Raw genomic sequence first — 24,512 nt, 5'->3', positions numbered from 1 at the left:
GTTCATTGATTTTTAAATCTCTGCTTTATATCCTACACATAGAGCTAGGAAAATGGGCCGGCCCTTGATGGGTTAGGGCCTAAAAGGGTCAACCTGTCTAATTCTAAGTTTCTTTCAAGGGGCTTATATTTGAAGTCTGGCCGTAAGCATAACGGGCTTAGGGCTAGCCCTATGGGCTTCAAGCCTTTTTACATTTTTTTCATTTTTTGAATTAAAAATAATTAATTCATTCTGTTACAATATAAAATCTTACTTCAATATTAAATCACATAAATAACATCTTAATTCTTAATATCAACAATATCTTGATTATATAAAAATTCCCTTATTTTAAATAATAAAACATTAAAATTTATAAATTCTTAATTTAAGTCATACAATACAAAATTATATAAATAAAAAATAACCTATTATTAAAAAATATAATTTAGAAATATTAACATACATACGTAACATGAATCAAATTATTATCTAGAATCTAAATTAAATCAAACAGTTACTTTTTTTGTCTAAATATATCATTGTCTAGAATTAAACAAACCAAACTTTATCCAAAAAATATTAAACAAACTAAAGTATTATGTAAATTTTAATTCTAAAAAAACTACTTTAACAACAAAATATTTAAAACATTATCAAAAATATTATTATAATAAATAATATTTAAAACATAAATAAATAAATGGGCCTAAACGAGCTGGCCCTCGGCCCTACAGGGCTAACCTGTTTAGGCCCTCAGCCTATTAGGGCTAGCCCTTATAAGCCTATGTTCTGTTTTAAAGCTCTAAAACTCAAGCTCGGCTTTAGTAATTATTAAGCTTAATGAGCTGGCCTTACAGGCTTTGCCTATTTTCTCAGCTCTACCTACACGAATGGAAAATCTTCTCCCTTTCTATATATATATATATATATATTCATCTATCAATCTCTCTCTCCCTTTTAAATTTCCTTTTCTTCTTGGTAAATGTATACACATTACACCCACTGACACAAACGGATATGTATACCTATTCCCTACTCTCTCTTTTTATTCCTTCTTCATTTTTTAATAACAATAATAATAGTAATAATAATAATTATATTTTCTATGGATTTTAATATATAATTTTATCTTAAATTAGTTCAATAATTATCTCTCAAATAATTTACTTATTTCTAAATATTTTTAAAATTTTTATTAACCTAAATTAACTAATAAAATTTAAATCGGGATGTTACAGAGAGTGGAGGAAACCGTGGTCTACAGGTGAGTTCTGTGATATTTGACCAAATCACACCTTACAATTGTTAAGTTTGGGTAGTTTGATGACATGGACGGAGCCCTATTTAATATTATAGTTCACAGTTTCAATCGGAAGAAATAAGGAGGATATAAGAATGGTTTAATCATGCATATATATTGATATGATGTATCACATGGTTGTTTAAGTTTGTGATAAGTCGTGATAATAGATTAGGTCATTGTCACATATTTATTAATATAACGTGTCATATGATTGTTTAAGTTTGTGACAAGTCGTAATAATAAATTGGGTCATTGTCACATGTCTGTGTGTCTTGTGACAATGTATTATATGATTTGAGATGAAAATTATGACAATGAGTTAAATAAGGAATGACAATTTTATGTTACATGTGGTAATACTTATGTTTTGAGAAAATCAACTTTAAATATGTGTGTTTATTCAATTGACATGCAATTGCATGTGGCTGGTGTACCTTAGTTACTAAGTAGCTAGACTCACTGCTTTACTTCAACATTTTACAGGTTCTGACTCAAGTGTAAAAAGGAAAAAGCTTCTAGAGGTTTATGAATCTTGAATTCCTACTTAAAGCCTCTCGTTCTCATTTATTTGTGTGATAGATCAAATACTGCCAATTATGATGCATTTTTGTTTTACACTTGCACTATATAATTGTTTGTGATGTTTGGAATATATTTTAGGTTCTGAGATATTATTTATGATAATTATAAATGTTGATAGGGCCAAAATACTAATACAGGTGTAATAAGGTTATTTTAAACGTGATATGAATTATTCTTGGTGAAATGCAATGCTAAAATCTCTCTTTTCTTTTCTTTTCTTTTCTACAGAGAGGGGTTAAGGAGTCAAAATGTAATATAGTAGTGTGTGTGCATATGTTGTGTTATATCGTTAGTCCTAGATTCAATAAATATGGTTTAAGTGTTAAAAATAACTTTTGACACTTGTATAGGGTTTTAGACACCCATTGTTGTGAAAGTTTGTGAAAATGTGTTTGACTATCCAACTTCTCAATGTGACTTGATTTGAAAATGAAACCCATGCAATTAGCTAGTTTATGTTATGACCTTGTCATAAACACTTAGATTATCTCATTTAGACCTCGTAAGGAGAAACGAGGCATGTTAAAAGTTGCCCGATTCTACTGTCAAATGACAACAGATATGTTGTCTAATAACGTGCAATATGTTGCAACGCGTGGCACAAAGATTGACAAGCCGTGGTGCATCATACACAAGCCGTGGCACACTGTCTGTTTCAAAATCTTGAGATTTTTCAACTTCTTTCACTCCTTTGATATATCACATGCTTCCGTAACATATTTTATTTTGATTAAAGATTTAAGAATGATTTTTAACTTGTTTCAAATTATAAAAAACTTAGGATCCTTGTTATTTAAAATTTTAAACTTAGTAATCTCTTTATGGGTTAATCCCTTAATTACCTTAAGTTATGATTTTTAATGAGATTAGTATTTGGAGATTTTGACATAAATTATTTAAGTTAAAATTTTGTCCCCATTCATTAATTTTTTTAGATTAATAACCTTAAAGAAAAGCAATAGCCATTAGATTAAATGAAAAGGAATGAATAATCCTAATTTTTATGAGGATAATCACCAGTAAGAAGGAACAGGAAAGGTTTCATCCCCATTATATATACCTAGGGGTGGAAATAGGCCATGTCTCTATCAAGGGCCTACGTCTTGGCTTGCTGCAAGCCAGGCCTAACCTATTTAATAAATAAGCTTATGCTAGATTTAAACTTTTAATTAGTCCTATTTAGTTAAACAAGCTAGGCCTTTTTTTTAAGGCCTAACCTAGGAGCCAAATAGACCGATCTATTCTCTCTCTCTCTCACTCTTTCACACACAGACACACACAGACAGACACAGACACACACACACACTATATAATGTATCATACATATATCAGTTTCATCATTTGATCTTTGATCAATCTATTCTTTTTATATTTCTAGTTATGTTTTCAATCATATTAGATTTATATATTGATTGTAATATTATTATTTTAACATTGTATTGTATTATAGTTGGTAAATCCTTTTAATTATTATATATTTTAATTGATAGACGAGGTTATATATTTACACTAATAATCTTAAAATATATTTAAACGCTTAAAACTAAAATGCGAGTCTATTTAAAAGACATATTTTTAAATAGGCTTTTAAGCCCGTCAGACTTTAAGTAGGCTCAAACCTGAGTTTTAAGAATAACTTTATATAAGCTTCAAGCCAAACTCAAACTTCTAATTTATCACACAAATTCAAACTTATTTAGCTAAAATTTAGTTTGACTTAACTTATTTTCACCCCTATATATATCTTTGTTCCAACTAATGGTGAGCCACGTGCCCATAGTTGGTTTCAAAGTAATTTTTTTATTTTGTTTGTTCTCTTTTCTTTTCTTAAAAAGAAAAATAATTTTTACTATCTTTTTTCATCTTTTGATTTATTTATCTTCTCCTTTTTCACTTATCCTATCTTTTTTTCTCATTTTATTTGCACATTATATATATATATATATATATCAATTATTTTAGGTACTTTAAATCATCTAGTATAATTTTTTTGATATTAGTCAAGGTTTTTTTTAAAATAAAAAATTAAATCTTAATTGTATTTGGTTTTAATATAATTTAAAACAATATTTAAATAAATATAATTTCTTAAAAAAATTAAGACCCTACTTATTCAATCTTACTCAATCTCATAAATTGCTCCTTCCACAAAAAGATGTCTTAAAATTAAATTCTCCGATTTTATTTCATTACGCGTAAAATTTTCTTTACTCAAGTAATTAGATGATAGATTCAAATTAACATGGCATAATTTCTTTCTAATATTAATTAAGTACTGAAAATTAAGATGTTATTATTTTTCCTAAGCCCCAAACTATCTTAAGCTATCTCAAATGCGATCTTCCTATTCTTAAGCCCACAAATATCTCTAAAGGACTTCTCATCGAAGAAAGATGTTGCAGTGCACCAGATATCCCAACAAACAGTACCTGCTTGGTAAATTCTCATATAGCTTGCTGTTTCAAGTTCCACATGATTCAATCTTTATCGTGTAGAGACTTGAATATGCTCCAAAGTTCAGTTTTGATGAGTTTTTTCCACCTATCCTCTACAACTAGGCGATCTACCTTCTACTGTAAACATCCTTAAGGGCAAAGCTGCTCGTTTTGGAGTTCTCTTAATGCACATAACGCTGATATATGCAACCTATTTTTAGTAGCCAGCCAAAAGTGAACCTTGGACCTTTTTTTTTTTTTTTTTTAGCTACAAGAGTCTCCTTCTATTCTAGTAGTTTTTGGACTACAGCCATGATACAAGTTGTAGTGATTTCTTAAAAACCGTTACTCTCTCTCTTAAAAAATAGAAGATATTTTTAATTAAATTTTATCCTCCATAACATAGTTAATTGCCTTTAACTTAATACTATCTTTTCATATTTATTTTTATTTAATAAAATATTTTATTTAAAAGTAAATATAAAATAATTTATTTATTAGGAATACTTAAAAAAAAAAACATAATGATAAATGCCTTACATTCAAAGAGAGTACAATATATCACGTCAAAGGGCAGAAAATTTTACAACAGTTTATGGTAGCAATCGGGCAAGCCTCATCTCAAAGATATATGTAGATTTCATTACGATATGACTTGTAGTAGAAACAAGATTGATAATGAAAGTCCTTTGAATAAATTAAAATGTAAGCAAAACTCCTTCATCATAAATAAATCATGAATTTGATAATGTTGGGTGAGAGTAGAGTCAAAAATAAAAGCCAAGTTTAGAGACTCTATTTAAATAAGAGTGCAGACTTTAAAAATTAAATTTTTTTAAAGTAATCGGGCTTGAAAGTTTAGTCCTGATAAGCCTTGTAAAAAGGGGCTCGTACTCAGGCTCGAGCTCGAGTAGCCCTTCAAACTTTGATAAGTTGGGTTATCTTATACACACACACATACATATATTTGATTAATAATAACACAATCTGATTAATATTTGTTTTAGATGATGAAAAAGAAGTTGCAGAGATATATAATTGACATTAAATCTCCACCTTCATCTTCGACAAATGGACCTACATTTGAGAGATTTAATATTTTATTTTTAAATGATGATGGCATTTAGATTTATATTGATGAAGATTTTAATCTTCAACTTAAATTTAAAATTTAAAATTTTTATCAAATTTTATGTGAGACTTTAATTTATTTTATATTAAATTTTAGAATATTCTATTTAAATTAAAATGTTAATTTTTTTGTGGAAAGATGGCTTAAGAGCCCGGCCTGAGCTTGTAAATAAGGGCTAAGCCTCAAAATTAGGTTAAATTTTAGATAACCAGGCTTTAGAATTTAAACCCTTAAATGTTGGGCCCCCTAATTCCCAACTCTAGGTAGGGGTGAGCATCAATTTAGTTTGGTCTGCTTGATGTCAAATTTTCAAAACTAATCAACTGAATTACATAAAATGTTTGGATTGAATCGAACCAAAATGTTTGATCAAACTGAATTATAACAATTCAATTTGTCGGTCTATTCGATTTATAGGCTCTAAATGTATAAAATCAACAAAACATTCAAACAATATGAAGCATTTAAAATGGGAGATATTTGGCAAGTCACTATTGCAAAGCATTCAAAAATTGAAGAAATCAAACGCAAAAATGATGGCTTGAAGAAACCAAAACACTAAATTAGCAAAATATTCAAACATCAAAGGTAGAATAAAAAAATCATTAAAGCATAAAAAACCCCAAAACAAAAACCTAGATGACAAATGACAAAGTTTTAAAGCTGATGAAGTCTCCAAGAGATGAAGCACAACTCCTTAATGAGAAAGGGGGAGAGAGCAAGATGGAAGGGGAGAGAGTCTATGAGAGGTGAGAGGTGGGGTGAGTTAATCATTATTAAACTAGTAGAGATCACTAGCATTGGAGCAAGGAGATCGTGGCAATAAGGTTGCAAGAGCTCATTGGTAGTGTGGGCAATGACTTAGGGGATGTCAGGCTAGCCAGAGAGGGGTGAAACTCAAAAGAGAACCAAAGAACAAAAGGTCACGAGGAAAGGAAGAACACAACACAAGAGTGAAAATGTGAGGAGTGAGAATAGAGTTACATGTACTCTTATTAATTAGTTTATATATTTACTTTTTAAATTATTAAAGTTAAAAAGAATGAAATGAATTGAAGTAACTAATAAACTATATATAATTTACAAATTAATAAATTATTACATATTTATATATATATGAAAATTTGGTTAGTTTTATTTATTTAATTTTAAACCTTTTTAATTGAACCAAATCGATCAACTGAATTTTTAAAAAAAAATTAAATAGATCGAATCAATTAAAAAAAATTAATTTGATTTTGCTCACACCTTATTGGGGTCATTGGATGTAATATTTCCTCTTCTTTGCCTTTCATTTAATTCTGATTAATTTTAAATTTTGAAGCAGTGAAGCGCCCAGGTCCAACACCGTGGTCCGATCCTCTCCGCTCCATTGATTGTTGCATTGTGCTTTATTGCTTTGTCATTTTCGGAGGCTTCATGATTTTTTAAGGGAAACCTGTGGCTTGCAGCTTACTGTATTGTAAGGGTATATGTACTTGTCATGTACCCCACAATTATTGTTCACAGTAGTTAACATAAAACGTGGCATAAAACATTCACGCCCTCACAAGCGCGTATTGTGGACGCCTTTCATGATTCCACGTGACATCCCCTCGCAAATAATGCTTTGTAAAGCATAAAAAATGATTTTCTTTTTCAACCTAGATTTCATTTTAAAAAATGATAATTAAAGGCTCTCCAAATTTATTAATTTTAATTAATGATCATAAAATATTAAAATCTTATTGAAAGGCTGTGGTCTTTATTTAAAATAAAAAACATACATAACTTTATAAAATTATCCTCTGCCAAATATTAAAATATATTTTCTCCATTTAAAATATAAGGTATTTTTAACTGAATCTCACCCCAATAAAATAATTACCTATTTTCAAACTAATTTTATCTTTTCATATTTATCTCTATTAAATACTCTATAATGAATATAAAGTCATTATCAATAGCGGCACTTTTGAAAAAAGACAATGATTACACTTCAAAAGACTAAAAATGCCTTATATTTTTAAACATTTAACTCCTCTAAGAATACATTATATTTTTGAACGAAGGAAGTATATAATATTATTGAAATCACTATCATGGCATGAAAATATTATTAATGTCGGATGAAAAATAATAAACCATACTTAAAAATAGATTGTTTTACAATATAAAAGAAATTTACTTTTGAAACGTTTCAAGATCGTATATAAATATAAAAAATGACTTGAAAATTTATTAATTTTATTTTTTAATTTTTTCCTGAAGAGTATTTAATACAATTCATAGTTTTTTAAAATTTTAAGTAAGGACTTTGATTTGTAAAGCCTTTAAAGTAGTAGCTTAATTACTCCATAAGGTTTTTCCTCCAAATTTTTCTTATACGAACAAATAAGTTCAATTTGATAACGTCCATGGCATCAATTTTTTTTTTTTTCTTGATTTACCCCTATTTGCAATTAAATATGAGAGGGTTAGTATCAATCCTTAATGCCTCGTCTTGTACGCGAGAATTTTGGCCGGAGAAGTTGAAGTGGAACTCCAATTCTTATTTTTATGAGAACTCAATTTCATCCCTCCTATTATTTTTTATTTCACTTCCATCACCATACCAAATATATTTGTTATCTCACTTCCATTTTTACTCCGACTCCTACTTTCATAAAAATCTCCTTTCCTATACCAAACAAGGCATGATTTTTGCGTTTGAAGATGTGAAAGGAGTTTCTATCCCTTGGTTTTGTCACATTTAATGGCCCTCGAGCCTAGTACGTGGTCTCTTTATTACCCATAAAAAAAAGTAGGAGGGTTAGTATATTTGAATTCAATGGGGATAACAGTGCGATGCAATGTAATTTATGGCCTGTTTATTTTAACTTATTCCATAAAAAATTATTTATTTTTTGAAAAAATTTATTTTATAAGTTTTTAATATATTTGTTTAAACTTTTAAAAATATTCATAATCTTAAAAAAAGCATATTTTTTATTATTTTCATAAACTAATCTAATACAGTAGACGAGAGAGAATGTTTTAAAAAGGCGAGATATACAAAAAAATCATAAAATGTTTAAATAATATAATAATAAATTATTTTTATAAAAAAAAGCAAGGAGAATATCATTAAATTTAAAAATAACTAACTAATAATCACTTTTTTATTATTGTAACTAAACATAAGATAATGTCTGATTTTTATAAAATCTCTACAAAATAAATCTCTTTTTATAAAATCTCTAAAATATCTAAAAATTATTTATTTTTTAATCTTAAATAAATGAGTCCTTAATAAATTAACTACTTTTAAGTCTGTTTGCTCATCCGTATAAAATTAGTTAAACAGGACTTGTATTTTAAACCAAAGGCATAATTTGGTTTATCCTTAAGTCAAGTAGTGGAGAGATTCCACTAAGGAAGATAAGGTTGATAAAAATAGATTCAATTTTAAAAGAATTCTTAAATAGACCGGATACACTATGTCATTTGTGATTTATCCAATAAAAATATGATATTTAAATATCATTAAATATAAATTGATTATGATATTAATAATAATAAAGAGATAAAAAGTAAGAAATTAAATGTGAATTTTGTTATAAAAATAAAATCAATTAAAAAAATACTACATAATATTTTATTTAAATTATTTGAAACATTTTAATTAGACAGATTATAAACGATGTGGCACACTCAATCTACATAAATACTTCTCTCAATGTTGTTTTAAAATAAAGGTATGACTCAACCTTTTTTTGTAAAAAAAAAAATGTCTCTAGGTTCAGATTCAAATTCAGAACCCAGGGAAGTTTGGGTTGGTGTTCAACGTGACATAACCTAATCTTTATCAATCCTACTGTTGCCATTTCAGTTTCAGCTCATCATCACCATCATGGTTTGTTTAGCGTGGGATAGATAATGGGCCCTAGAATAGTTCACTTTACATAGCCCACTTTGAATGGGCCTACCGAGTAGGCCTTTTCAATTTACTCCAACCAAGAGACACAATGAATTCCTTGAGCGGTAACAAATTCACAAGACTCTTCTATTTATTTTGCTGTTATTTAAAATTTGATAATAACGTGTTAAACACAGAGGCCTCGTGGGGGTGTGATGGGTAATGTCAAACTGTCAATCGCCACAAACTCGACAGTTTCACCATGTGAATGTTGAGTATCAATAGGTGAACTTTGTGACTGGTCAATTTCTTACCCCGCCGGTGAAGATTCAAGCATTTTGATTATCACGCGACTCCACTAGAAATTCTGCTGAGTAATTTGAACGCATGAAGTACTCGAAAACATTCACTGCTCATTATTAGTGCTTCTATGTTGTAGTTGAATCAATGTAAGATGTGGATATACAGGTCGAGCTGTCTTTTCTATGGAACGTGGACGAGTAAAAGATTCCGAAAAACGGTCGACATCGGCATTACAGAGAAGGAAATTTTTCGATAGCAGTGAGAATGGGTGATGCAGTCAGAGAATAACATAAAAAACCGTGTCTGCATAGCGACTTGGATGCTTGCGATTCAAGGAACTCTGTTGATAAACTTTTTCAGGGTCATTGGTTCCTTGCAAATAAAACTTGCGTAGTCCAGAGGCTTCTAAGTAATGTGGATCTCGGAACAAGTTTCCAGGTTTAACAAAAATAATATGGACAAAATGTCATATCAACCCAGTTTCAAGATCTCACACATCATCTCTTGGTCTTGTCTGTGTCGTGCCCATCACTTTTAAAACAAGATGAAGCCCAAGACAGATAGAAAACAACATGTGTTTCCTCGTCTCCACAAATAACAGACAGAAAATCCTTTTGAAAGAAAGCTTCTTTCTGATTTACTTCACGCACATTGAATTCTCAGGAAATTGTGGACTAAGAGTATTTACAGAAGCAAACGATCAGCAATCAGTTATCAGATTCACACACGCATGGGGGGGAAAAAAAGAAGGGACAAATTCCAGAATGAAGATTTGAAGAAATACTTCATAAGCTGTTGTATCAAAGCAAAATCGCTCCTGCAAAGTGGAAGCAAAGAACAAAAAAAAGGAACTCTGTGCCAAAATCTACAAAAAAATAAAGCACTCCAAGGAAACGAGTGGGTTATCGAGTGACTCCTGCGGCTCCCTCGAAACATCGTCGTTTTCCTCTCCTACTCTGTCACTCTCACTATTCTCCACTGCTTTTGCCGGTGGCTTGACCTGGCTCCGACCGCTGGCGGCACTGACTGGCCGGGTTGGTGGCGACTTCGATCGTCGGTCAGATGCCTCGCCGCCGTCGCGGCAGACTCTTCTGGGGCCCACATTAGGCTTCCTAGTCGCCACCTGACCAGATTCCCTCCCGCGAACTGACCTCGTGGCACCCTGCCTCCTCTTCTTTTCCGGTGAAGGCTCCGATCTTCTCGCCGGAGATTTGGACCTCCTCTCTCTGCCGTCGGAGCTATCGACGCTGCACGAACGCTTTCTGGTTAAATTACAGAATGGAGGTTGATTCAGCCTCTTCCTAGTCGCTTCGTCCTCCCTCTTTTCTGCAATTGGAGTCGTCGTCGTCGTGGTTGAAAAGCTCTCGTTTAAACTGCATATTTCTGATGTTTGAGACACCTCAGAGACCTCGTCAACTTTTTCAAATTTCTCGACTCGGGGCTGAATCACAGCCATCTGGGTGCTTCTTTCTTCCACCAAAATTGAAACTTGAGGTTTGGAAATGGTTGTTTCTGAGAGAACAACCTTCACAGTTTCCTCCACCACAGTTGGCGGCAGTCCTGGCGGAGCTTGATTGTCAATTTCATGAGTGGCATTTGATTTCTTTTCGGGAGATCTCGGACGAGGTTGATGGACATGCGAACCATTTTGGTGATCTGGGTGATCTTGTTTGGGCATTTAGGATTGCTGAAGCAGCAACCCATTTGGATGGAATAGGAGGCAATCAATCACAGAGATGTTAGAATGAGGTGGAGAGGTTAGAGGAAGAAAGTGTTTGAAATTGCATGGCTGTGATGATTTGGATATTTTGAATAACTGAAACGGCTGTTATTCAAGTGTACGTTTGTTTTGGTTTGGAAGTCTGTAAAGATTGTGAGGCGGAAAATGAGGTCTGTTGAGGAACAGTGAACTAACACAAGTGACAAGTGAGAGGACAGGCATTCACTGGCTTCAAACCTGTGTGGACATTCTATTCAAAAAAAAAAACCTGTCTGGACATATCTAAGGTTGATGTTCTCTGAAAAAAAAACAAAAGAAAAAAGGAAAAAGGAACAAGCTTGATCCCGCTCGTGATTAAAGGAAAGCTTGGTTTTCATCGCTACAAACACCATAATTAGCTCCAGCACAACCTTGTAACATAATCATCTTCATAGGTTGAATTTTTGAAATGTTTGGTTGACCTGATATGAGAAACTAATCCCCCTCTCTGGAACCTAATTCCGATAGTACTCTTTTCGTTTTAAATATAAAATGTGTTTTGAAAAAGCTCTAAGTTTTATTATGTAAGGTATTTTGCATATTTCTTGGAATGATTAATATATTTTCCCCCAAGTTTTTATAATAAGAATATATCAAAATTATTCATTTTTCTTCATTAACATGATCTGTCTCACATGCATGGAGTCCGGTTTCAATGCTCAGCAGCTTTGTTGAGCACCGCGATGCTCATCATTAAAAAACATTTAGGCCATCTAGATTTTAATTTGGATGGTCCAATTTTTTTTAATTTAATTTTATAAAAATATTTTAGATTTTTTTAATTTTAATTTTATAAAAATAAATTAATAATTTTTTGATAATATATTCACCATCAATTTGGACAATACTAATTCAATTTGAGATTCTTCATGGTTCAATTAATATTATAATTGTTTATAAACTAATTACCTAGATATCTTTGGACGAGACAGATTTAATATTAAAATTTTTTAATAAATGTTTTATTTTAATAAATATAAAATAAAAATAAAAACTTTAAATCTAGGCCTTGCAGATAAAAATTTAATCTTAAATCTGGATTGTTCAGAGTACATCCAGATAGTTAATTTATAAAAATTACAACATTAAATTAAACCATTCAAATTTAATCAATACTATCCAGAGATCCAGATTGATGATAAGTATATTTATCAAAAAAATTTATAAATTTTATTTTTATAAATTAAAAATTAAATTAAAAAAAATCTGGAACCATTCAAATTAAAATTTGGATGGCTCATATTTTTTTTATGATGAGTACCATAGTGCTCAGCAAGCAAGCAAGTTGCTGAGCACCGAAACCGGACTCATTTACAGGAGGGTAAGGTTAGGGGAAAAAACTAAAAGCCTAATACCTAGCGTGTCTTATGTATATAATACAGTTTCATTGGTGGATAGTTAAATAATGATTTTATAGAGAGTTACTTTTCCGAGCCGAAAGGCTTACACGGATTTTGACGACTCGTTGGAAAAACTCTGTTTCACGCATCTTACGTTGAAAATGGAAAGGGTTTTTGGTGTACTAGGCTGCCTATTAGTCCCGCCTTTTATTCTATTACTTTAATAAACTGTAGTCGGCGTGGAGGACTTTTTGCATTTTGCGATGAAAAGCACAAAAGAGCTAAAATCCAAGGGCAACAAATCTCTCTCTCTCTCTCTCTCTCTTCTCTCTCTCTCTTCTCTCTCTCACAAAATAGAGACAAGGCAAGTGCTATTCCTGAAGAAGTAGTAGAATAGAGCTCGTAGGTGAGAAAAGAAATTTATGATTACTGGATTGCAAAATCATTTATCCTCATTTTCTTGATTAAATCAAGATTCAAACATCCCATGAAGTTCCAATGCTAAAAAAATGTTAACCTCCTCTAATCATCTCAGTCACGCAGTTATAAAAGTTTGACAATGCATTAGCAACCATTTGATTTAAAGGATTGATGTGTTTGGGTGTTCAATCCTATATTGTTAGCAAATCAAGCTCACTTCACATTCCCATCAGCGTTTGCAAAATTAAAAACTTTTACAAATTAAGTTTTAAACACTTATGTTTGATTAGAAGTTAATTTAAATTGTTTATAAAACAAGAAGTTAATTTAAATTGCTTTGATCTAATTTAGATTATAGTGCTCAAACATGGATGACTTTAAGGAAATTTTTTTCAACCAGCTTTAGCCTATGAGGAAACATTAGTTTGGATCAGTCCACACTAATTCAAAGAGTATGTCCCTGAAATTAGTATATGATATATAATATATATTTTTTTACCAGCTAGTATATAAATATTTGAAAAAGATAAAAAAGGAGGAACAGGAACAGCAAATAAAAGTTTACGTACAATCATGTGGACATGCAACATATCTTATGTCGCCCGTTCTTGGGTGTAGATCACTGTGTAACCATTGTTTAATCAATAATTTTCAATTTGTGGCTCAACTCAACTAACGTTGAAGGCCCCGTGTGTGTGAGTGAATATATCTAACATAGACCCCTATTTTGGTATTCAGTATTTATTATTGTGAAAAGGAAAGTTCCGTTGGCGATCAACGAAGACAAAATTTAAACTTCAATTTTCATAACTCAATTTTACAATAATTAATGGAAATTAAGTCATTACACAATTTTTTGAACGAATGAGCAGCTCCTTCAACGGTCTGAAAAACTGATCAAAAGGTTACCCCACGCCGGTTATTTATTTCCCACCTGAAACATTTCAGAAATTTCACACAAGGAACACCCCCCCCCGGGTCCAGCAGAAAACAACATTGCAGACTGTCAATGTCGTTTTCATTTAAAAATTAACTATTTCTGTTCTATTTTTCAGTTATTCAAAAAAATTATTGATGACTTGATACCCAAAAAAAAAAATTGCATCAGCTATTCAGGTTTGTTCAAGGGACAAATCACTTTTTTAAAGCATCAAATAACGTGTTTGTCACTTGAGTAAACTCCAAAAAATTGGGTTGCTGGCCAGAGCTAGAGATATATTTATGCCAGGGAAATATGTTATTAGGATCCCTACTAGGAAAATATTAACATGTTGGTCCAAAAAATGGTCGTTAATATCAATATTTATAGTTTTAAATTTGGAAAGAGTTATTATTCAAAAGGTGTGAAATGTCAATAACTGTTTTACAGAGGCAGGAGTCGTTCTCCTTTTTAGCCACGGTAGACAACAAAAAATAAGAAGAAACGAATTCGAGCCGCAGGGGCAGAGGATATCTCAAGGCTCAAGCTGGGCACAGAGGAATGATCAATTAGTTCATTCATGGTCTGAAAGTCAGAGCTCAGGTTTTCCCCCATTTGGCTCCAAACAGAACTCTGAACTTCCCACCAAAGACTGGTCTTCCGAACATTATCCTAGAATCAGAGCACGACAACCCATGATAGGGCAACTGGACCATTGGAATTTCCACCTCCCATCAAATTTAAAACACGCTAAGAGTGCTGAGAAATGAGTAGCTCTTAATGAAGTCCCCATCATGAGCTGAGAAATAAAATCCAACGAATCTAAACAGATCAACTGTTGGGTTAAAGAGGAAAATATTTCACATGCTGAGCCCATTCATCTCTTTTTACATATAGATTACAGATGGCGTGAGCATCATCGAGATAAAAGCTTGAGCTCCTTCTTACGTATGATACAAGTTAAAAAATTGTGTCTGAGTAATGGAAAAGAAATCTCTAACTAGAGGCTGGAAGATTTGCAGGAGATGCAGCCCGGTCTGACTCAATCATGGACTTCATATAAAATTCACTGCTTTATATGGGACCAGATGCTACATATCGAAAACCCTATCACACAAAAGGTCCAATAGAAACTCCATCACTCATACCACATGATCATGATAATTTATACATCTGTCATAAGAGAAAGAAAAAAGCAGCTTTCATAGACGAGTTTTCCACAAATTAAAATTTTGCCACGCTATAATAATTCAAAGATAAAATCACCATTATTACACGCATGGTTATCAGTTTGGAATGCCACGTTCGGTGCTACACCTTGATAACTATATGCAGTGACACCAAGCCATGCTAATTGCGAGATTGAAAAGTAAGGCATTCTTCACCATGGAGTGGCAAGGTACTGACAATTCTCTGCACAAAGAATGAATTGCAGCAAGGAATGACACTTGAAATGAAAAGCTATAGGGGATAAGAGAGAACACTTTCAGGTTCTCATCCTGCCCCTCCTCCCCCAAGAGGAAATATTCTCATATTGGGACCGAATAGTCTTTGGCAATCTTTTAATTTTTTAAAACCAATGGAAAATGGTATATGCGAGAAATACAAGCATCAGTTAAGCTGGGAGGGGTTGTGTGACCAACCAACATGGACAGCAAGGCTTGGCTGGAGAAAAATCCAGACAGTAGGACATATGATGGATGTTAGTCCAGGGATGGTCAATAAGAAGGGAAATCTGAATGAAGGAAAGTATGGGAAGATAACCGAATAGTCTTTGGAGATTTTTAAAATCTCAAATAGCTGAGTATTTTCTTTTCTATCTTTCTTCCTATTTTCATGTTTCCAGTGTGAAGCCATCCCTGCCATTGTGGTGATCTTTAAACAGCTGGTGTCACCAGTTTAATTATCCATGACAAACAGACCATAAGTCAATTTTTTTAACTTCATAACAGAAATACTAAAGAAAAGGTGAAAACTGGAATGCAGAAGATCATCCTATCAAGCAAAGAGAAGGGTTAGCTCTCTGGAGCTAGAACAAGGTACAAAGTACAAATTCTCCACTACTTAAAATGAGTTTGGCAGAAAAAGAGGGGTACACAAGAGACTAAGTCCTTCTAAACAAAATTATCATCCATGCGTTGCATTTGAAGGGACTTTCATATGATGTCTTTTGGGATGGGGGGCATTAGAGCTAAAAGAATACCACAAAAAATGGGGTTTTGGCCATGCAACCACACATTAGTGTAAAAATAAGCTTAAGCATAGTAGTAAAGTTATACAAAGATTCTGACCAAAAAGAAAAAAGTTACACAAATATTAAATATGGGCAGATATAATGCCTTTCTCAACTTTTTCTATGCATACGGATGCCTAAATGAACCCAAAATGTTTAAAGTTGCATGATTTGATTCAAAATCTATCTAAGTCTCAACCTCAAGGACTGGAGAAAAACCACATGTTTTAGTTATTTTGTAGCCACGGAATTGGAATTATAGGATACCAACAAGATATGATAACAAAAATAGATACTCCTACAAATGACTAGTAACTTAGCTACTAATAAAAGTAAGTATGAAACATTCCTTTGGTTAATAGAAATGTAAGATATAATTCATTAGAAAACACTAGAGCAAAGCTTGAAGCTTACCATATCCATGCCAAGCATCCGATACCTCTCAAAAGCCTCGGGCATAATGTATTCAGATACTGGCATATGGCGCTTTGAAGGTCTCATATACTGACCGAATGTCATTACATCAACATCAGCTGCTCTCACCTTCTCCATTGTCTTTACAACTTGATCGGGTGTTTCCCCACAGCCTAACATGATTGACGTCTTGGTGAGAGTTCCAGCAGGAGCATAATCTTTGGCCATCATTAGAACATCAATAGACTGCTTAAAATTAGCACGATGATCCCTTACAACACTCTGAAGCTCCTCCACAGTCTCAATGTTATGTGCAAAGACGTCTAATCCTGATTCGGCAACCTTCTCTACACAGCCAGCGTCTCCTCGGAAATCAGGAACTATAACAATAAAAAAGTGCACCTACTGTCATAGGTAAGAAATTGGCAGTGCTTTTAGAAAATGGTTTTTCAATTAAACAAAATTCTCCCAATGATATTCCACCTTAACAAATACACACCAAACCCTATAAGGGAATCAAATGGACACAAACTTAAAATTCACCCCCACGACCTAAGCCCCCTGAAAACTTTTTATCTATTCTGAATAAAAGTTTTTGGCCAATGCTTCAACTAATATGAGGTAACTCTTAATTAAGTGCCAACACAGTCAGCCAAAAACAGAAAGTTCACCTTTCTGTATTTTTTAAGGAATAGAATAATTGCAGGGAAAATATAATTTCCACGCTAACGGCATGCTCCTTTAATATCATTTGAGAAGACGAATTCCAGTTGTACCACCATAACGGATTCTTATTAGAGTCATTAGCAGAAATAATCAAAATGATTATTTCTAACACATTCTCAGTGACAAACATAAGTGCCACACATCACTTATCAAGTATAGTTTTTTATACCCGCCAAGATATAACATAATACAGGCACCGTCCCAGAGAAAGTCATTAACAAAATGGAAAACTGCATCCTGGGTAGAACCTAATTCAACTTGCTGCCTAATAGTAATGGCAATTTTTTTTTATAAAAAAGTTACGAAAAAATATTTGATAAAAAGGCTCCTAAAAAGTCTTTATCGGTTTTACATTGACTGGCACTAGCTACATGGTATACCAGGAAACCAGAGAGAAATTCATGCATAAGACCTCAACATTTTTTTTTTTGACAAACTACAAAATTTGGAGAGCATACCTAAGGCTTCTATAAGCATGCTTGGCTTCAATGCCTTCAGCTTTTGCACTGTTTCAGCAAAATGACCACTACCTTGATCAGGTAAATCATCACGATCAACACTGGTTATAACCACATAATCCAGACCCCATGATGCAATTGCTTCAGCCACATTGGTGGGCTCCTCGGGGTCAGGTGGGGGAGGAGTTCGAGATGTCTTCACATTGCAAAATCTGAAAAATCAGAATATGAGTTGTTCGATTTCAGGTCAACGAAGTGGAAGATTTATATTTCTGGTGCAGGTATATACTAGATACACAATTTTGAACCATACAAATTGTGTCAGGCAGTAAAATGACACATTCAGTCATGGTAGTTCAAAAATTAAAAACCATTCCCGAATACATAAAGAAACAGAATCACTCCACATTGTTAGTAAAGTCAGCAATGAATAGATGCAACCTGCAACCTCGAGTACAGGTATCTCCCAAAATCATGATGGTTGCGGTGGCAGTTCCCGTTTCACCGCCAGACCAGCACTCACCCAAATTTGGGCATCTGGCCTCCTCGCACACCGTGTGAAGCTTCAATTCCCGAAGCTTCTTCTTGATCTGCACATACTTCTCACCACCGGGAATCGATTCCTTCATCCATTTGGGCTTGGGTAGCGGCTTCTTCTTCGTGCCAACCTCGACAGAGTATGAATTGTTCGACTTCAAGTCAACGAAGTCGGAGAGAGATGGCGATTCCTCCGCGAGCCGAGCTCGGAGACCCGCAAGAGTCTGAGGATATTGAGACGGAGAGGTGGAGGGCGTGGCTGTGGACGATGAGGAAAAAGGTTTGGCAGGGGAACTGAGGATCCGAGAAACGGTTCTGATGCGGGAGTACATGATCTCTCAATGCGCTTCTCTTTGGGACAACCAGAGATCGAATGCGCAAAGGCAAGAGGATGAGGATAATACGTGTTCGGTCAAGCTTTCAGCGATGAACGTAGCAACAAACAATCTCTACCAGCCAGACTAGGGGCCGAAGCATCGCGTGGAATTGGCGTGACAATGTTGGGCTTGTTATTGGATGCTTTAATTTAGAGAATATGGGTTGGGCTTGGTAAAAGTTTTCCAGCGATTGAAGTTGCCATATAATCGACAAAAAGAAAAAGTTGAAAACTGAAGACCACCACGAAGTAATGAATTGTTATAGACAAATTTACACGCACAACCACATAAAGAGATGACTCTGTCAAATATTTTTACAAAAAAAATGGAAACTGATCTCCTTAAAATCTTAAGGTTATGTATAATATCTTTATGATGAAAGAAGTGACAAGAAGTGAAAGGTACGGAATTGGGTTTTGAGTCTCCCAATTTGATTTCCATGGCTAAATTTGTTTTGAATAAAGTTCAATATTATAAATTATTCATCAGGTTAGCTATTAATAAATTATCAAACAAATAAATTTAAAGTACATACCACGTAACAAGATGATGGAATTACTAATTTACTATGCTGCTGTTGAATCTTGAATGTTGACCAGTATTTTTTTTTTTAATTCGAAACTGCCACACCTCACTAGGCCAACAGGCCTTCTATTGACCAGCGTTGTTGTGTTGCGTTTTATATATTGATATACATACTTTGATATGTGCTAAATTACATTCAAGGACATTTTAAAAATTTCTTATAACATATTTTGGCCCCTTAAAATTTATGAAAGTTTTGTAGCACATGTATTTTTAATCTCAATTTCTTTTATTCTTGGATACTGGCTCCACCCTGATTACATTATTTAAAATTAGTAAATTACGTGACTTCTTGATAGTTTGATGTTATATGTTGAAATATGGATTGTTTGTTCAAAGAACCATATGGATTATAAAATAATTTTATAAAGACTCTTCAGGACAGAATCCACCCCATGGAATCAGAGTAGAAAACACCCTTTTACATGGTGGAAACGCCTTTTCATTTTAGGCCAGTGGCAGTAGCGGATAAAGATCCATAAAGCATCGGATAAGTAACATTATAATATAAAATAGTGTGGGCCGACGACTATAATATAATAATAAGACTTGTCAATAAATTGAGACGCAAAAGATGGTGGATAGGTGATATCAGAGCGAGGCCACGGGGATGACTACAAGTAACAAGCTAGTGGAACGTCAATTTAGAAGGGAATATGTTATAGGTGTGGTCTTTGGTCTCCATTGGAACATTTGGATTTGTTTGGTTTTTCTGTTGGAAAATGCCAGGAAAGGCCTAAGACAAGGACGTCGAGTGTGAGTGATTGATACGGATACATGGCCTGCCCCCTCATACAACGCATATACTCCCTTAGACCACATGTTTTTTAAGATTTTTTTTAATTTAATATAAAGTATTCATTTCCTTTAAAAATATAAAATATTTTTAACCGAATCTTATCATTCAATAAAGTAGTTACCTACTTTCAAACTAATCCTATTTTTTTATATTTACTCTTGCTAAATATCCTATAATAAATATAAAGTTACTATCAATAGGGGCACTTTAAAAAAAAAAATAATGATTACACATTAAAAGATTAAAAATACCTTACATTTTTTAACATTCAGCTCCTTAAAAAATACTTTACATTTTTAACGGAGAGAGTATTTGATAAAATATTAATTACATCTTTTTAATATTATTTTTATTTAAATTTATTAATTATGATGCAAAATATAATGTAAATTTAAATTTTTTATTTAGATAGGGATAAAATTAATAATTTAATAACATTTTTTATTCCGGTGAAATAATTAAAGATGACTTATAATAAAAATAAAAGAAATATAAATTATATGCATATGTATGCGTATTTAATTTTTTGGAAAAAAAATATCATTTGAGGACTGCTAAAACAATTTAATCTCAAATAAGAACCAAAATATTCAGGACTGAGGGACTAATTAAAAAATAATTTTAGGTGAGAAAGAACCATAATACCACTACTTTTTTAAAAAAAACTTGTCAATTAACAATTTTTTTAATTAAATGTAAATAGGTACTTGTTAATAATGAATGACTATTTGTTAAAATATAATCTATACATATACCTTCTCACAACTAAGCTCTTTTAAATTCTTGAATTTGTCAGTTAACGAGTGACTTCTTATTAAATATTAATGAGTATTTATTAATTAACGAATAACTGTTTGTTGAAATACAATTTATATGTGTCCCTTCCTATAACTAATTTTTTTATATCATTGAACCTGTCAATTAGTGAATAATTTTTTATTAAATGTGAATGACTACATGTTTATTAATGAATAGTTACTTATTGAGATACAATGCACATTTATCTCTTCCCATAATCAAGTTCTTTCATATTTTTAAACTTATCAATTAATAAGTGAATTCTGGTTAACTGCAAGGGATTACTCATTAATCAATAAATGACTAATTTTCAATTAAAAAAAAAGTAGAAGTATTGCAGTATTTTTTTTATAAAATTATTTTTAAATTCAATGATATTTAAAAAAATTAGTCATTATTTGATATTAAATACTTTCAGCTATTCTTGAATGATTTTTTTAAAAATTTTTTTAAAAAAATATTAAAAGCACTGGATCTACCAATCAATGCCAAGGCAACCCTTGGGGCCTTCGGATGGGCTTGACACTTCGACCAAGTTTTCAAACATGTCACTCGCAATGATTTCCCATAATTAATGTGGTGTTCTGGCTGCCGGGGTTACTTACTTTGGCTCACACTGACCACCCATTATATAATGTACGAATCATAGTCGTGGTATTAAACTTTAAAACTACTAATTATTAACGTGTGAATGTAAGCCAACTACTGCCCGCTGATTGTGACAGGAAACGAAACAAGTGCACGTTCATTTACATACGTGGGCGCGCGCATTTATATATTAGGGTAATGCATCACTTCAGTTTAGATATTTTTTGCATCCAGTTGAAACTAAAGCCCCTATAAAAGTATCTCGACAATTCAGACCTAATCAATAAACATTAAGAAAAAATTTTATATACTTGATTTTATATATTTAAAATGTTTGTTTTCAATTAAATCAAAACATGTGTATTTATAATAGATTATTTATTTTATAATAAATTTATATTATTAATATCATTAACATATTGAAATCCACATATTTTGATTTGATTGAATGAAAGTATGTTAAATATATAAGGGTAAGTATATAAGTTTTGTCGAAACATTAATGTGTCCAGAAAACTAATAACCCCTTAACTTATAATGGGATGTATCTATAATGTGCTTAATTATTTTATTAGTATAGGACTATATCATTAGTTTATTTGAGTCAGTGCATGCTTTTAGACTTAAAAGTACCTATAAAGATACTTAATATCTTTAGTGAACAAGGCATTCACATTAATTGTAAAATTTAATTCTATAATTTTACAGATTATAAGTTAAATCTTTATAAGTTTAACCAACTTTTGTTGGTACTACACTATTGTATTAACGTTGAAAAGCTATGCTTCTTTTTTTTTTTTTCGGGTCACATGATTAATTGCAAATTGGTGGTGGGAATATATTGGGATTTATTGACCTTGAAAACATTGACTAATACAAACCTGGATTTTAAATTTGGGAGGAACTGTCTCCATCTTTCACGGCGGGGTTCTTACAATGCAAGAGTGCGTGTGAACGCAGAGAAAAACGACAAGGCATGGCCACTTTATTTTAAATGGGAAGAAAAGTAGCCCTTTCGCATTTATCCATACGGCCTTTTCAAACTTGTTGGGCATTTTAGAAACCGACGGCATTTACATCGTTGAAATTTGAAAACGATGTCTTCTTTTACTCATATTTTATTTAGGACAAACTGGGGAGGATCACCAAATTGTGGAAGTATCTGAAAAAAAGGACCAAATCTGGAAGATAGTTTGCAGGTGACTGAAGATTTTAACATTTGCACTTATCTTCAATAAATCTTTAATAATTTACATTGATGATTGTTAAAGCCTGAGGGTTTATCTTTCACGTTGTTTCTTCCCCACAAATATTTTCACTACTCTGTCTTTCTCCCCGGTTTTTCCTTTTATTTATTATCCAAACATACATTTGCTTTTTAATTAACACAGAACGTTCAGTTTATAATATCTAATGTATATGTCTTGCTTGATACGTATAAAGAAGATTGATATTTACAAATTACAAGTTTTATTTTTGTTCATGCAATATAAATATTAATTTTTGCATATTTTAATTTTGTCATCTACTTAATCTTTTGTTCACCCAATGATTGCAGTGAAGGTGTTATACTAATTTAAGCCTACCAACCAAAAAAAAAAAAAAACGACATCTACAACTTCAACTTGACTACCACAGCCTGCCAAAGCAAATAATAGGAAATGTCATTAAACTTGGACGGTGAGCCTCATTAATTATTATTTAAGGGAAATTCAAAGCATGAGACTAAAATTTACCGGTTTTTACGTTACGATCCTTTTTATCGGCACGTGCATTTACCGGTTTGGATTCAGGCATCAGTCACCAATAACAGCCTCCCAGGTCGCTATTTTTAACTTTTTTTTTTTTTTAAAAGTCATCGTTGAATGTTAAGTACAACAAACCAAGCTTTATTTTTTCCCGTTGGACATGACATGAAACTGAAATTTAATTCCCACCAGCCACCATGATATTAAAAGTCCGAGCAGTTTGATGGAAAGTGCGGAGATAGAGAACAATAATACATTATTAACATATCAGGATAGTGCAAGAAATGCAATGTAAACCGTAATTTGGGTTTTTAAAAAAGTAAAGCATAAACGCAAACGACAAACCGTCCAAGTGAAACAATTAAACAAAACGAGAGTCAGAGACAAGATGATACGCTCCCACGCTAGTCAAGTAGACGCTGGGTATTCGGTCCAAAACAAAACTAGGCGTTGGATACGAGCGAGTCCAGCTAGGATGAACAATACGGACGATGTCCCCGTGTGGGAGCAAAGCAAGTACCGTGGCATGGCTGGTTGAAACGTGGCACGTTTTGGTTGGTTATTGATTTGTGTTCTTATTCAGAGCACATGCTTCGTTACGGAACCATGGCAGCGCTGCGACAAACCTGCCAGGCGCCCCCCCCCCCCCCCCTTTTTTTCTAAAAGCTCTACTCTTCCAGTCACTGCCCCGTCTTAGACACTTCGTCTGTTTCTATTTATATATAAAAAAATTATATCATATAATTTAAAAAATCAGTTAAATATATTAGTTGAGCTTAAAAATAAAAAATTAAACTATAATATATTTTATTAATTATATTAATTAAACATTCATTAATTATTTTTTATGACTATGAATGATAAAATTATGATGAATAATTTAAAAAGTTTACAATAAATGTTTATTAAAAATTCTGATCTTGTTTATATAAAAAAAAATTTAAAATTAATAATTTTTTTTTATAAATAAAAACGGAAGGGGTGTGCTTCCTTAACACCAAAATATAAGATGTGGGATAGGCATTGCGCGCGCGCGCGTTATACCTTCAGTTGATTGATTAGTTAATAATGATATTTGGAATAAATCAAATGTCATGTTTCTTACACTTAATGACACAATTTAAGATATGTAAAAAAATTTAAAAACTCAAAATTTTAACTAATTTTTTTAGAAATGCAAGTTAGTTAACAATAACT

The 24,512-nt window shown here is 32.4% G+C and overlaps 1 protein-coding gene across 2 annotated transcripts; it reads right to left on the bottom strand.

Annotated features, from left to right (window-relative positions):
* Window positions 1-15,126: 15,126 nt before the first annotated feature.
* LOC129312924 (lipoyl synthase 2, mitochondrial-like) lies at window positions 15,127-18,888 on the bottom strand. Of its 2 annotated transcripts, none has more exons than XM_054955712.1 (4): window positions 18,325-18,887; window positions 17,884-18,095; window positions 16,700-17,079; window positions 15,127-15,159 (listed from the first exon to the last, which is right to left on the bottom strand). In XM_054955712.1, the coding sequence occupies exons 1-4, from the start codon at window positions 18,750-18,752 to the stop codon at window positions 15,127-15,129; spliced, it is 1,053 nt and encodes a 350-aa protein (XP_054811687.1). In that variant the 5' UTR covers window positions 18,753-18,887. The 2 variants fall into 2 exon arrangements, with proteins under 2 accessions (XP_054811687.1, XP_054811686.1); XM_054955711.1 differs by lacking the exon at window positions 15,127-15,159 and adding an exon at window positions 15,273-15,465 and having other exon boundaries at window positions 18,325-18,888.
* Between the last annotated feature and the right edge of the window lie 5,624 nt (window positions 18,889-24,512).

This window comes from Prosopis cineraria, unplaced genomic scaffold, assembly GCF_029017545.1.
Source record: "Prosopis cineraria cultivar Desert tree isolate PC_DT_omini unplaced genomic scaffold, ASM2901754v1 PC6, whole genome shotgun sequence".
Taxonomy (NCBI): domain Eukaryota; kingdom Viridiplantae; phylum Streptophyta; class Magnoliopsida; order Fabales; family Fabaceae; genus Prosopis; species Prosopis cineraria.
This window is presented reverse-complemented; position numbering and strand designations above follow the sequence as displayed.